Below are 16,616 nucleotides of genomic sequence, written 5' to 3'. Positions count from 1 at the left end.
AGACGAAGACGCGTTCACGCAAAGTGAAACCTTCGAGTCCCTCGCGGGGTTTTGGGTTTTCCACGAACGTGAAAACTATTCGCGACTTTCCTCAAGTATCAGGACGGAACGCGCTTCTCATTTTTCTCTCGAAAATAGAAAGGATGGAAAGGATCGTCCCACATATCGCGTGGCATTCTGACATGAACCATCAAATAATTATCAATTCGTGATAATTGCGGCCGTCGCGGGAGACGCGCTCGGGCTATCATTATCGCCGTTCTAATCGAGATGCACGATATAATTTGCCGGAATATATAAGTTTGCGAAAGCGGGAAGTGAAAAAATTCTATCCTTACAAATATTACGTTCCCAGAAAATCGAATTAATGCATATCGCCTACTATTAATAAAAATATATAGATAAAGTATAATTATACCTCTTATTCTAATCGAAGCATAAAATATAATTTATTGGCATATATATTTCGATATGGAGTGCGCTTTGTAAATTATTATTTGTAAATTATTGCTTGTTTTAATCGAATTAATATTCGTCGCGAGCTATAAGTCGATTAATTAAATAATTCTTATCACAATAATATATCACTACTAATATTACTGTGCTATTTTCGAGTGCTGCAATGAACATAATATTGATAATCTTTTTAGGAATACTGGCACGTATATACATATTTATTTTCTTTTTAGATTCTAATATTGCTGATAAAAAACAATGAACAATAATTCACCAGTGTTTTCAATTTTTTTCATTCTTTTCTTTTTTATTTAATCGCCATGGATTTAAATTGAATGCAATGGATAAAATATAATTAAAAACAAATCGTTAAATTACTATTTTAACTTTAAAAATTCGCTCCTTAAAATAACTGTTATTACTTTCGTCATAAACGATACGTGCTAGAGTGGCAGTAAAATGGACGGAAGCGACGAAAAAGACGGAGATAACGATCTACGGTCGCGCGAAAGGAAGAATAACGAAAGAGTAACGGTGTGCGACGAGAGAAAGAAAAAGTAAGTCGCGCATTTGTTCGAGGAAATACAGAACATCAGCCGCCCGCCGCGCTGGTTAATTAGCAGCCTTGTTCGTTAATTACGCTCGCGGCGCATCGTCATTTATGCAACGTTACCTATACCGGTAACGGTGATCGGTTTACCCGGAGTAACGCGAGTGCGAGTGCGAGTGCGTCGCGATTCTTCACCGCGCCGCGCGCCGCAAAGATTGGAAGACAAGTCACGAGCCGATCGCGGACATGTGTAATCGCGTATAGGCTCGATTCGCGCGTGCTTAGAATACCTCGGCGGATCTCCCGATGACCGCGAGATGAGACGTGAAGCATCGGCCGTTTTTGCAGCCGTTCACGCTTCACGCAGTGGCGAGCACGCGACTCGCGAATCCCCGGCGCACTCGCGTATATAATTCGCGGATATGTAAACTACACACACGACCGTACGTATACTTGCGTCACGATTATAACGGCTCTTACGGATAATTCGAATGTCGCCGGGAGTTTCACCGGCCGGTGGAAAGGAAAACTTTACGAGCGTCCGCCTAGCGAATAATTGCGTGAATGTTGCATCAATCTTTCAAACGCACAGAAAATAATGCCACTAAATATTAATTTTACTAACGCTTCGATACTTTATCTTTTATATAGCGATTGTAACATAAATGAGCGAACTATTAACATACCGCATATTTACTTAGAAATTAAAAAAAAAATAAACGTTTCTTTTCCTTTAAATTTTGTGCAAGTTTGGAAAATTTTATCTTCAATATTTCTTTAGCAGATTTCAATGTGTCTTAGCTTGGACTTAAATAATCTACCGGTTCTTAGCATAACCAAGTTTTCTTAAAAATTAAAAAAAAATAAACATTTCTTTCTTTCTTCATAATTTTATGCAAGTTTGGGAAATCTTATCTTCAATATTTCTTTAGCAGATTTCCATGTGTCTTAGCTTGGACTTAAATAATCTACCGGTCCTTCGTGACCAGTCCCCTGAGAAATACGTTAAAAGCAGTTCGAACGTTTTACAGAACATCTGTGACATCTGAATACGAGAATAAATACTGACCTCGAGCGTCGCCAGGCTGGCCAGCGAGGAGAGAGGCCGAGTGTGAGGAACTTCTCCCGGGAAAACGCTATCGTGGGACACTGACAATTTGCCGGCGCCTCCTCGTAACTTGACGAAACTATCCTCCACCCCGCCTCGTCGGAGGAATACGCTAAAAGGGCAGAGAGAGACAACGACGCGTTCAATAAAGTATGTTACAAGAGATCCTCTTATCTCGAACTTCCCTGATGGCATTTCATTTAAAAATAGAAATTTCGTGTCACATTATTAAATCGAATTATTCAAATTGAAAGGAAACAAAACTCATGTAAGTACGTGTGTCCAAAAATATATACAACTGTGCAAGAAAATATATCGCATAAATAAGTAATTAAATAAAATAAAATAATAATCTATAATATGCAAAAAAATGTTATCCTCTCCTTCTGTGATAATATTGTCGTTCTATAATCCTATATTCATTGCAAAGAGAAAAAGTATTGCGCATATCGTTTAACGTAAAATTTACTCGATGCTATTAATAACTCGTAATTATAAGGCGATGAGTTATCTGCCAGGAATGACACACGTCAACAACGACAGATAATTATGCGGCCTTTCTGTAATGTGCGCTATCGCTCGAACGAAAGCAAACCGCGTCGCCGTTATACAATACGACGATGCATATCGACCCACGTAAATCATGCAGAGCACGCAAAACGCCCTCAAGTTTCGTGCTACTACGAGGTAAGCAGCTACTACGAGGTACTACGAGGACAAAAATAAAAGCTGAACGAGAAAACGAGGCCAAGGATCGTAAATTGATAACGAGCCGAACACGCTCGCGGTTCGATTCGCGCTTCAAAAAGGCTATAAAAGCATTTTACATCCGTTTAAAAAAAAGAAGAGATCTCTCTTTTTGCTACTAGTAGTGTTATTTTTAGAAAAAAAAAACTAAAATAAAGCTAAAGGTAAAATTGAATTATAAATAGGAATTCAAGAGAGAACTTTTGTTAGAAACAACAACAGTAATTGGCGGTTACCTACATTTTAATCAAGTCTATAAGCTCTTGTGATAAAACTACTTTAAAATGTAGATTTAGATTTTCATATTTGAACAAGGTCAGTGTTACTCCACGGCTCTTCTATTTTTAATTCTTTCGTTAGACATTACAGGAAATAGCTAGTTATCAATAGCTGATATTTTGGTAACATGACTATAGCGCTATTATCTACGTTTGCCGTTAGGAAATTGTTTTCGGAGATGATAATTAGGTTCTCCGTAAGTTAAGCGACTGCCATATAACTCAATGACCTACTGGCGCCGAGATAAATTTCGTGATATTTACTGCTTAAACGATCCGCGGGTCTTGAAAGACGCGATGAATTTGCATCTTTTTGACGATCGGACGTGCAGTCGTCCACTGAAAAGATTTAACATGGTATTGTTGCAAACATTAACAAATCGATGAATACTACAATGCTCTGATATCGCAAATCTGCTAAGAAAGATCTGCATAAATATTTCGCGTGTACTTGAAGTAATCTTTATCTTACGAGGAAGCAATTTTTTAAAAATTCAAGATATTACATATCTTGCGTAAACCCAAGCTATCATTGTATCAATTAACTTTATATAATCAATTTTAGATAGTAATTTCTAAGATATAGAAACGATTACAAGCCACATTTATTTTTAAATTTTTCGAAAATTATTTTTAAAAAATAATATCAGTGAATATAAAATATAGATAGATTCTTACACGTAAAACCGATCTTTTAGATTGCCGATTTTTGTATTCATTATTTTAAGTACACTTTAAAAAAAAAATTATTTCCGAGATTGATAATAAAATATAGAGAGATGTTTCCTTACCTTTCCCGATCGCAGGAGTCGGTGAGGAGCTCGCTGGCGCTCCTGCTACGGGCTTCCTCGGGGCGTCCCGCAGGATGCCTCATCGTGATCTCCTCCCGTGGGAGGCGCGCCAATTCGGCATCCCGATCGGCAGAATTGGAGACGGACCGTGCATCGGCGGCACCGCGACTCTTTCGCCGGAAGATCTTCCGGAGACCGCGCAGGGGATGAAAACGGCGCTTCTTTGGTTCTGCAAGCGGGAGGCATGCGAAGTGTTCGGTTAAATTCTCTTCAAGAACACTAATATACATATATGAACACATTAAGTCCTTTTTTAATTCTAATATATTCTTGACAGAATGAACAATATTCACCACAGTATTTTTAATTTTTTTTTCATTATTTTCTCTTTAATTCTTATGAATTTAAATTAAACAAAATATAATTAAATAAAAAATTAAATCTTCACTTCTTTCTAACTATTAAAAATTCATTTCACAATCAGAAGAGGTTGATACAACACTACAATAATTAAAAAGTAGAAATATATTACGAACCAAGTGACAACATACGATTATATTACAAATATAACTTTTAATATTTATTAATTAAATTCTAAATATTTAGCGAAATGCGTGCCACACATTTATGTTATTATCACTGAAAATAACAATTTTGAGATCTTTGCGAGATGCACGATGGTCGGGCGATATTTACCGAGGAAATCTACGAGCGAGTCGAGAGGAGGCATCCTACATGGAGCCTAGAACTAGAATTCGCGTATAGAATTCCGTTTGCACCTATTGCACATATACACCTGACTGATTTCACAGATAAATACGCAAAATACACGGCGACGGTTGTGACATGATAAGATTACAAGCTCGGCCCCTCGATAATTCTATATCGATTCGATATATCGTGAGCCGGGAGAGCCTCTCCTTATAAGGTACGAGCCTAATGTAGTGCCGGTACTCGATCTCTCTCTCTAATGGCCTTTACCCTCTTCCTGCCCCCTCTTTTCCGACCTGTCTCTGTCCCTGTCACTCACGAGCACTTCAACTTTATCGCTCGACGTGACGCATCTATCGATGTTTCTCGAGGAAACCTCACGATGCCTTCGACGTTAATGCATAAAGACGAGATTTCAGACTTTTAGCAGGCAGGTAGATGGGCAATCTCGACGAGATGGCAGACCGGAAAATAAAAACTTAAGGCAGCCATCACATACATTTACGTCGCACTTCGCGATGAATCGAAATATAGTAAAATAATTGTAACAAAAGTAACAAAAATAAAACTAGTAAAACTAAATAAGCGTAACCTATATTAATGTTAGAAGAGTAAATAAATGAGAAGAAATAAAAAAAACTCGAAATTATCGATATACGAAAAACAAGGGTTCAACAAAATTACGACGACAGCAAAATACAAATGACCTAAATAAAGTCTATACTATGTCTGTTTTAATGTATAAGAACGCAAATCTCTTTTGTAATAAATATATACGATAGTGGCCTTCGAATAATTCTCCCATTCTGGCCACACATTTAACTTTACGTATTCCGTAACAACAATGCAGAATCGATATTCAATATAAGCAATATTTAAAGCCAATGCATATCCTGATTCGTTGTTGCATACCCAATTTCGACGCGGCGTGATGACGTCGCGCTTAAAGTCGATCTACCACAATCTCATCTCGACGCCGCGCGATGCTGAGCTTAAAGTCGATCTACCATCGTGCCTATACGTATCGTTCAGCGATCAAATACCGACCCACGCGGCCTTAACGAGACAAGGGGAGAGGAATGCACGCTTGATCGGGAGTGATCTTTACTGTGTACTTGACACTCTCTGAGCGCACTTTACACGCTTCAACGACGGCTCCGGCGTCGTTGAAGCGCGAAAAATAATGCTACGCCTCAGTCGCTCGCTCACGGCTGTCTATCGCACGTAACGAGAACATCTGTTTGTACGATATCGAAGAATAATAATGCACCGCAACCACGGAAATTCTTCAAATAGAAAAAACCGACGGATCTTCAAAGGCAAGATTATCTGAGGTGTAAATTATATTGCAAAAGTCAAACGTGTTAATGCAAACGCGATACGATAAAATTATGAAAAATAATAAAGTCGTATAAAAAGAGCTGTGGAAAATTATAACGTTATATAGACAGTTTTATAAAATCTCATTTCGGTCGAGATTAAAAGCAACTCTATGAAATATATCTCGGTTATTCGATGCAGAGTATTGTTTTATTAATATTCGAGGACTTTTCTCAATTAGAGTTTAAATTGAAATTTAATACAAGACAGATAAATTAAATTTTGTACGAGAAAGGTTAACATTTAGGTTCTCTCGAAAGTTAATGTATTAATCACGAAAAAATTTCGGTCAGGGCAATGACAAATGTCAACTAACCGAGAAATCACAAAGTTTCCCCGCTAATTATGCCCTCGAGTCTAAAAAAATTAACTCCCGAGTTAATTTGCCCCCGCGGTCGCCGAGCTCTGCAATTTGCCGGGACCTAATCCAATGGCGGAGGGTGAGGGGGAGGAGGGGGTCGTTGTTCCGACCCGGAAACTCATCCATAATGACACATAACGCGGCTACTCCGAACAATAGTCACGGCGTACCGTAACGCAAAACGAGGAAAGAAAAAAAAAAAGAAATCACAGCTCGCCGCCTACCGTAATCATAATTGTCGTTTTAATCTCTGTCCGCTCCTAATTAAACGTACGCGCTTCTTACTACCGCTAACGACGACCTCGATTCGCCATCCTTGCCCGAGATGCGAGGAGGACGTTCTCGCATTTGTACAGCCTTGCGGATTACGGACGATACCGTAACGCGATGCTAACTTGGGCGTAAACCTAGGAGAACCGTTGAGTCAAAATTAATAATTTATCTCCTCCAAAGAAAAATCATTCTAAACTTCAAGCAAGAAAAAGATAAATAAAAAAATGCCAATCAATTATATTTCAATTATTTTTTTTTTTAATATATAAAAAGTAATTATTATTTTCATTTTTATTAAATGTAAAAATGATCGAACTACATCCGTAAAAAAATATGAATAACTGCTGAATTAAGAGAATAATTCTGTTATTGAATTGTCGCAATGCGTCGTGGTTTTTTTTTTAATAGGAAATCGACATTTCGCGCAAACGTGGCGTTCGACGAAATCCATATGTTTCATCATACGCCTCGTTTACTCGCGACTTGCCTCGGAGTAATACGCGTCTAAGGAATTCGCGTGTCCCGAACGAACGCGACCCCGAGAATCCGATTCTCGGAGGAGAAAATACAGTTTTTCCGACGGCGTGTCTAGACCGTCGTCGCCAGCGTTGTACCTGTGTATATACTATTTAGTTTCTACTATCATCTAAAATTTGACAGAGAACAATTCCCAGGGAAATTTATTCTATTTAAATAATGCAACGAATAGTTGGAAAATGCGCTCGGTAATCATCACATTTTATATTAATCTATCTTATTGTTAATATTCTAACAATTAATATATATGTATATCTCATTGTTAGTGAATAATATAGTATCGATAATGATGCATGCGTTATATGAATGATATTTTAAGCAGATGTCCTCGTAACCTCATGTAAAATCAATAAAATATTACATATATTAACACCGATAATCACGTAATTGCTTGCAAAGCTAAAAAAGAGAGGTAAAACCGCAAGGTCGACATATTAACATAGAATTATTAGAGTTTTGCGTAAAGAAATTGCAAAATTATGATATGCTCATTATATTCTGTAATCAAATTGATAACTACTAAAAGATTATATTCTCAGAACGCTCTCTCGTCCATCTCGCAAGGACATACGAACTGTCAAAGTATGCTAAGAGAATATTCAAATGCTGACCTTTGGGCAGAGGATCGACGCTGTGCTGGGCCGCCGGGAACTCGCCGAGGCCGAAAGTGCGATGCTGCTGATGATGATGGTGCTGATGGTGGTTCTGAGGGGGCGGCGAGGCCTCCCTCACGCAACCCATCAGGCTGAGGGCACCGCCAACGCCTCCGCCACCGCCACCGAGGGCGGTGCTCGTCGACATTGTTCCGCTGCTCTGAAACACCCCGAAGAACCAAACTGCGACGTAGGACTCTCTCACGCGCTGGTACCATGCCGCGAGAAACGAGCTCTCCGACCTTTTCCAACTCTTCCAGCCGTCCATCTTTCCCGCCTCGAATTCCCGGACGTGATGTCTAACGCGACGTTAAAATACTTTGCTTCTCCACGCCTGGCCGTTTAATAAGCGCGGAACGAAATTAAAAGCGAAGGTGTGGTCTTCGTGAGGGGCTATGTGTTGCGCGGACGAGATTCGGGGAATATTGATTTCTATCAGCTGACCTTACTTTCGTCTCTCTCTCGGAACGACCTTGCGCAACTTAATTTGACGCAAATAATGCGCCTTGATTAGAGGATCATAATTTATTTTTGTGATGATTGATTAAAAGAGAAATCGATTGATTCTAATAATGTTTGAGGAGGAAACTTTTTACATAACTTTTATTGTGGGGGAATTATTATTTTGGGGGAATATTTCGAGTCACAGAGAGCAGTTAGTGAAATAATTGTTATGTATATGTAATTTTACAGGAGTCGATTATTTTTCATTACCATGTGATTGAATTGATTAAACAACGGTATCAATCAACATTTGATTAACTGAGATAATTTTAAGCATATTTTATGATCAATTTTATTTTCAATTCAATTTTATTTAAATTTAAATTTAAAGTGACATCGATGTGTAGCGGTTTAAAATATTATAATACACGTTTCAATTATATTATATTTTCTCGCGTTGCTTCATGTGATTTTATTACGCACTATTTGCCCACGGATGTCTATTATCGCATAAGACGCGGCACCAAATGAACAACTCACAGAGACTCTCTCACCGAGGGGACACAATTGCACGAGGGGACGCGCGAATATTCTTCACAGCGCGCAAAGAGATTAAGTTTCCCGAGCGTCTCTTTCCCAAAGAGGATCGGCGCGTTCCGGACACGGGGCAGGCACGCGGAAAAGATTCCTCGCGGCGGAATGTCGCCTTTAACGAATCGCAAAGAAGGGAAGGAGAGCGAGAGAAGAAACGCGGAATGCATTAAACGCGCCTTCGTCACTCGTTCGCGCCACTCCGCGACCGTATACAGGATTGATACTCGATCCCCGGGTCCCTTCTCCGTGCGTCAACGGGCCGCCTGCCGCTCTTCGCTCTCCTCCAGGCAATGGGGGTCAGGAGAGACGGTCTCCATGGCAACTGCATCCGGCGAGGGGATGCGCGGAGCGACGGCGGAGCGGACGGTGCATCGATTGCACCCTCTCGGCTGGCGTGCGCGCGACCCTGACCTTCGCACAGCTGACGAGGATGACGGCGAGCTGGGCTCCGCTCCGCACCACCGCCACGCCGCGCCGGGAGAGAACGTGGGGAAGCCCGCCGGAGAATTAGCGCTGCCGGTTCTTATTAAGCCCGCCGTGTCGCCGTTAGTTACGCGACGGTGGTATGTTAAAGTGCGATGTCGTCAAAAATACGCGCGTGAACAGCCGCGGGAGAATTTATTCCGCCATCTCTTCGTCATTTTAAATTTCGAGTAATTCAGAATGGTAGCCGAAAGAGCTTAAAATCTCCGTACGGGTCTCGATGGTGCGGAGATTTATTGGTTTGTCGTTCAGTAATTAGGTGTTTCCTCATTATCTTTGGTATAATTAATTGAAAATTATTTTTCACATTAATTAATGAGTTTACACATTTGTATAAGCTTGGATTAACGTATGGATTGCATAAAAGGGCATTGGTATCTCTCTTTAACGTACCGCTAATTTGTTGCATCAATCATAATCAAAAGCGCAATTATTTTCTGATTGCTGACTGGAACGATGAAATAAATCACGACCGATAATTATTTTCGCTCCGCTTATTTCTGTTATTAATCATAATTATTAATTATTCAAAGACTGTAAGCGTAAATCGCAGATTTTGTTACTTAATAATCACTCTGATTTAATTGTATTTTGCTTAATTCTGGCCTGATAATAATAAAAAAGTCAACATTTCTATTTACAGTTTCGTTTATAATACCGTGTTTAACGTATCAAATAAAAGTTAAATTACACTTGACCGGCTCGATGCTAAATGTAGTGTGAAAACTATTGGATCTCGAGTTATATCGCGAATTCGGAATACGTCGATCGTGGGAATTGATAGCCTCGTTGCTCGTGAAATAGTTTTATCGATAGGAGCAGCCACGGCCTTGACGCGGTTTCTGGAATGACGTGCGCTTACCCGGAATTACTATCGAACACTGCGCGTTTATGGCGCCCGTTTTCGCAAATGTCGCGCTCGGAAATGCAACCGGCGTAATTTCACTAAAGGAACCACTGAGAGATCTTTTGAGAAAAGTTCATATACGTTGGAACGAGTTGGAACGGATATCTACGTGCCTCATTCCAAAGATCGTCGGCTGACTTTGCAACAAGTGAGCACCAGACCCACTAATGCTAATGTCACATCCATTAATGCTACATATATGTCATATCCACCTTTCACACTCGTTAAATCACCTTTCAATCTCATTAAACTTCTTTTCTAATGTTAACTCGTTTGATCGAGCTTGCCGAGATTTATCGATCAGTGACATACACGACAATTTTTGTTATCAAAATTATTACATAAATTAAAAGTAATAATATTATAAGAATGTTGCTTGGATAAATTTAAGTTTCTATAATTATGAAATTTTCGAATTTCTGTATTAAGATACGATAATCTTATTGTTAGCCGAGAGAAGAACGTACAGATAAGATATATTTTGTTTATTTAGAGATATAAAGGGAATGTTTGACTTTTACGTAGATATAAAGAGGTTTGATTTTTACGTACACTGAGAAAAAAATGTTCTGCATTTTAGTAAATATTGGTTTTAAAAGAAAATTAAATTTTCCCTTTTATTAGTATATTTTTTTTCTCAGTGAATACATATACTAAAAAGGAAAATTTTCTTCATTTTAATAAATGGAGTCACAGTTGTATGCAAACTAATATTTACTAAAATGCAGAAAATTTTTTTTCTCAGTGTAGATATAAAGAATATGTTTGACTTTCACGTATTAGGTATATTTTAAGGAACAGGTTATTTTTATCCTACGTTGCGAAATTCCACACCTTCGTATCAAACGTCGACTAGACGCTAATCACGAGTAACTAACTACTTTTATCTCGTAAACGTTGAAAATGTTTGCGCACTTTCAATTGTCCGTGCAACACGGATGCGGCTGGAATTGCTGCAAAAGCTGGGCGGCACACGCATCCCGGAATGCATGCAAAAGCCGTCGAACGACGGCGCACAATTTTCCATACGATACGTAGCGTAATTACGCGCTTCCGGTTTCCCGGAACAATTACAGTCGGGCGACCATCCGCGACGACGAACCATCGATCCACCTCTCTCTCTTTTTCTCTATCCCATCGCGATGGCATCTATAGAAGCAATGAAATGCGAAATAACATCGCTCTTATGCCACGATGCGTTTCGCGTGCATTTCGGAGTAGAACAATGCGGACTCTTCTGCAAAAGTTGCCGCGTACCTTTGTTTCCCGTAATTGGAAAAATGTTGCCGAGCCTTCGCTAAATGCTTGGCCATAAATCTCGCCCGATGATCGCCCGATAAACCGTCAAATGACTACGCCAGGAAGACGCTGTTATTACGGCAACGTACGATTTTATAGAGATATGTATCTCTCACTCATAGCAGAGCTAAGTAAGTTCTAAGCTACAAACTATAGTAAATTCAAATGAGAAAATTACGTAACTAGCAGAATAATTTTTGAAATATTGTATAAAACTATTAGTGTCGAAACAACAATGGAGCATTTATAGAAAAAATATTTTAATACAATTAAAATTACTAAAAAAAAAACTTAATGCGTTAATGCATCTCGAGAAAGTCGCAGTAAAAGTCGAATAAAAAATTAATAGTTAAAGAAGACATTTTCCATTTCTTTTGCCTCCCTCAGTTCTGCCAGGATTAGGAGAATTGAGTCAGCTGATTATAATGAAAAATGATCCATATCTTACCTTACAGAAGGTGTGGCATGTCGAGTCGTAGTTCGTACACGCGCCGAATATCTGTAAGAGAGAAAGAAAAACATATGTCAAAATTAAAAAGTATAGCGGGAACGAGAAATAATAAAGGGATAACTAGGTAGAAACGATGACAGTGTCGGGGTCATGGCGGGTCAATGAATAATATCCGACTTGTGTGCCGATCGTGCACTTCGCGCGAACTTTACTACCTACTCGTTCCGCGAATCCCCGCCTGATTTATGCAACACTCCGATACCCGCAACAGAGAGCTTTCCTCGGAATTTATGCTCGGCTTAAATTTCAAACGTGTGTTCGATTCAAAGCCGTTCGATTCGACGCTAAGTCGACCGTAGGATTCGATTCGAACCGGCCATCAAGGTGCTTCCTGCTGAATTCACGAATAAAATACCAAACGTCGGATCTTGAAGTCAAGTAATCATGGAAGAATTATTTTCAACACTTGTGTGTATACTTTATTCCTTAATTAGTACAGCGTCTAGCATAATTAAACCGCGGGTGTGGCTTCGGAAAATAAAATAAAAATTTCAAAAAGTAATTAAAAAGTTAAAAAAAACAAATAGATGGAATATACAGTCGGGCTGGATCTGTGTGGCTAATAATATTATTGCGTGATATCTATAAATTTTTCACTCTAATTGTATTACCCACATATCAGTCAAATTCACTTATATAGTAAAAAAGATGTTCATTCTTTCGGAAAATAATTAAAATGTATTTTTGAAGGTCTGTATTTCTGAACAGAAAAGAAAAGAAAAAAAAAGATAGGCGATGTTCCCCCGGACTAATTGCGAGTTGACGGTCACAAGTGAAACGCTGATATACTCGCGAACTAACGAGGTATTTCGGCAAGAAAAGCGAATGTTATGTGAAATAACAAGATGAAAGGGAATTAACGGCGGGCGCGCTGGGACACGAGACGAGAGGGAAGAACGAGCGGATCGCGTTGAATGATGTATGTATGCGTTTCGTGACCAGGATCATCGTAGATCTCTCTCCTCTCGCGTCCTGCCACGCCCGACTCGCGACAGAATTTAAAGTTTCTATTTATAAAGAGTGAACGAACGCGATGGCAGCCCCGACACGACGCATCGGGTCAGAATGCACGCACACTCGCGCCGCACGCACGCACTCGCGATACGCACGGAGCTCTCGAGGTATTCCGTACTGTATTAATGCGGTATACAGAGTACCGCTGACGGTCTACTTTATTTCGAAGCGATACGCCTTCGGATCTCTCGAGAAACGGACGAAAAGAGACAAAGGGAAAAGCGGAGTAAATGCAAAATTTTAGAAAGCCGAAATCTCTACCTCGAAACGAGGCAACTTCGATAAATTGCAAATACGTAACAATTTTTATCTAATTCATTTTTATACATTTATATAAACATTTAAAAATTAGTGGCTCTAATTATACCTGTAATATCATCACTCTTCATAATTTAATAAATTATAAGTTGTATAGTGTAAGTTTCAATTCAATAATCTTATTGTTAGTAATTTTATTATTGGAAATTCACAGGAAAACATCGCTTTTTTCTGTGCTCGAGTCTAGCAGAAAGAATATCCATTGTTTGCCGCACAAAAGTTCTTTTCTAATACTTTTTTTTTTTAATCCCGCCGTCATTATTCTTTCCCGCATTACTAGATGACGTTAAAAAGAAAATTGCCAGCGGGCTGATTAACTTTACGGGACGCGGAATTATTCTCTCGGTGCTTTGTTAGCAGTTGCTACGCCTCGTGTGGAAATTTCCTTTCAAAAGCGGAGCACCAGCGAGACGGAGAAAGAGAAGAGGGTTTGTTACGAAGAAGAGGAGCCCGGAAGTAGTGCACGAGACTAGTGTGTCTCTCGTTTCGGCAACGTGCGCGCATCCCCCGTCTCCTCCTCGTCTTGCTTCTTTTTTTTTCGGGAACTTTTCCGCGTCTTATTTCCAGCGGCGCCGCGGCGTCCGCTCTGGAACTGTACGCCGCCCGTGTGTATTTTCGTCCCGTAGGGGATGAAAGAGTGGCGAAAAATAGTAACCCGCCTACTCCACCTCCTTTCTCCTCGGTGCGCTTCAAGGACTCTTTTGATCAGGGCGGCCGATTTTCTGAGATTTTCATTCATTTCTTTGTATTGTCCGTCTCCTCTTTTTCTTCTCCGCCGCTCCCCTCGACGGCCATAATCAGGATCACGACCATAATCTTCGTGAATAGTAGACACATTCATCCCGATCACGCGACCCACGAAAGAAGCCCGATATTAAGCTTTCGCACACCTTCATTTATTTTCCATAGAAAGCTCTTCGTCCTCTCGATGGTGAATATAAAAATCGTAGGAAAAGAAGTTGACGAAATACATCGTGAGCTGTCATTTATTTTTAATAATCTGTCGTTCGTGCACGATGTTTCATTCAATTCTTGTTATTGCACACAACGCCTACTCGAGAGAGATATCACTTGGTTGACGAGATAAGTCGCGGTTTAATGACCTAAAAACGCGCGAAAACAGATGAGGCGAATCGACGCGTTTTATTAAACGTGCTTTTGCGCGAAGTTAATTCATCAGGATTTTAATGACGACATCAAAACTCCAAGAGTGCACAAGAGTGCTTATATAATTTTCAACAGCTTATATATTCATTGTTGTCACCGTAGTTAGAATTTTTTACACAGATATCTCATCACAAATAAGATATATAGAATAATACACAGTTTCTTTTAATATTTTTGGAAATAAGTAAATATAATCTCAAAAAATGTTACTACCTATAATAACATAGTACGTTCTACAAAAAAATTATAATTAAGTCTGTTAAATATAATTATTGATCCTTAATTGTAAAATAAAGTCTTTAGGATTTTATAATTTTATAATTTCGATCAATTACGTTTTCTTTTTTTTATAAGAAAAGCAAATAATATGTATATAGATAAATTATTTTTCTCTTTTTTCATAAAAATGAATAAAATAAAATTAGAAGTCCATAGGACTCGACATCCGCTATCCGTGTAATGTCAACGGCTAATTAAAATTCTCTTAAAGTTTTACTCCAGTTTCTTGTAAGTCGAGATAAGTCAGCATTATATCGTTGCGACATCAATCATTTATCAAAATGTTTAAACTCGAAGATGTGTGACTACCATCGTACATATCGGGTTACACGCAAAAAAGAAACAATCTACGTCCCTGGTGGACGACACTGTGCGGAGGTGAGAGACGCGCGTATGCATGACTCACGTCTGTTGTCCATCCTCGTCCGTTCCCCGTCTCGCCCCCGACAGGCCTTTCTCCGTTCGAATTAGCGACTCGCACTTCGGCACGCGTGCCGGGGTTTCACGTTCGGATGGAACGGGAATTGGCGCGCACGTGCGTGTACACGCACGCACGCATACGCGCGCGGAACACGCGACGCGACACCGGCTCCCGGTTTCGCCGAAACGCAGCGGCGCATCCGCGGAATTTCTGACGGTCGGCCCAGGATCGTCACCGACGCGACTCTCGCGCACGTCAAGTGACTCATTCGACGATCTCGTATTACGGTGCCGCTGATTACGGTTGTATAAAGCGTTTGTTTCTACGCGGCTGTGCGACGTGTTCTATCTCTTAAGACACAAACGCGGTCTTTTACGTCGATACCTCGCAACTGGAACAGCCATTCGTTATATTCAGCTCGTCCTTCGACTCGGCTTCGGTGATAGAGAAGCCACTTTTGTGCCGGCAAAATGACACCGGTTGCATCAGCTATCGACGTGGCTCCCGCAAAAATTGGCTTTCCATCGGACGAACGATCCCGACCTGTCTTTCCGCTGTACGAAAACTAATTTGTCACAGATGGTTGAGCGCGGGCCCCCCCACATTTTAATCGTACGGACCCATCGCGATTTATTACGGCTCACTCGTTTTACGTCAATCAACGAAAATTAGATTTGCGTCACGGACTAGCGAGCTCGCTCGTTTATTTCAGGGTCATCATTCTTGGGACACGACGGTGAAAAAAAGAAATTGTGACTTCGGAATGCTATATCGTACAGGGACGTGATTCATCGAACTCTAACAAAAATAATCGTACGATATCTCCGAAAGCGAAACTTTGTACTCGACAAAGAAAATAAAACTTACTGAATAATCTTATCGCGGTCGGTCGATGTCACTTCAGTTACCAACTTACCAATAAAATGAAAAAAAAAAAAAAAAACAATATAAGAAAGTATGTTGTATGAAAATAAATTTAATATTCTGTGTCGTAAGTTTACAATTGATAAGAATGTTCATAATAACATAACAGTTCAATAATAAAATAAAATAAGATTAATAAAAAATATAGAACTTCTTCTTCATAAGAAGAAGAAGAAGAATAAAAAATATAGAACTAAGAGAGCGAAAATAAACGCGATCGCACTTGCCTCGTGTCCTGCGTTTTACAGAAGCTTGAATGTCGAATAAATTAAGAATTAAGTAACTCGGTCTTCAGGAGCCCTCGGTAGTTGAACCGTTACGTCACGTGGGTATGACCATCCGGAAAACCGGTAAGACGGTTAATCGATGAGCGACGCCGGTCGCATGAAAGAGCGTCTCGTTTCGAGAGA

The 16,616-nt window shown here is 39.8% G+C and overlaps 1 protein-coding gene across 6 annotated transcripts in view; it reads right to left on the bottom strand.

Annotated features, from left to right (window-relative positions):
• LOC139817356 (uncharacterized) overlaps positions 1–16,616 on the bottom strand; it is a 63,160-nt gene that overhangs the window by 26,581 nt on the left and 19,963 nt on the right. For 2 of the 6 annotated variants that reach the window (XM_071785363.1, XM_071785364.1), the window contains exons 1-4: positions 7,804–9,178; positions 3,931–4,159; positions 3,404–3,478; positions 2,076–2,226 (exon numbers count right to left, since the gene is read on the bottom strand). In XM_071785363.1, the coding sequence (XP_071641464.1) occupies positions 2,076–2,226; positions 3,404–3,478; positions 3,931–4,159; positions 7,804–8,113 (765 nt within the window). In that variant the 5' untranslated portion in view covers positions 8,114–9,178. Of the gene's footprint in view, positions 1–2,075; positions 2,227–3,403; positions 3,479–3,930; positions 4,160–7,803; positions 9,179–12,020; positions 12,072–16,616 lie in introns of those variants that run through there. The other 4 variants (XM_071785368.1, XM_071785369.1, XM_071785366.1 and 1 more) reach the window with 3 other exon arrangements.

The sequence above is a fragment of the Temnothorax longispinosus genome, chromosome 8, assembly GCF_030848805.1.
Source record: "Temnothorax longispinosus isolate EJ_2023e chromosome 8, Tlon_JGU_v1, whole genome shotgun sequence".
NCBI lineage: Eukaryota > Metazoa > Arthropoda > Insecta > Hymenoptera > Formicidae > Temnothorax > Temnothorax longispinosus.
This window is presented reverse-complemented; position numbering and strand designations above follow the sequence as displayed.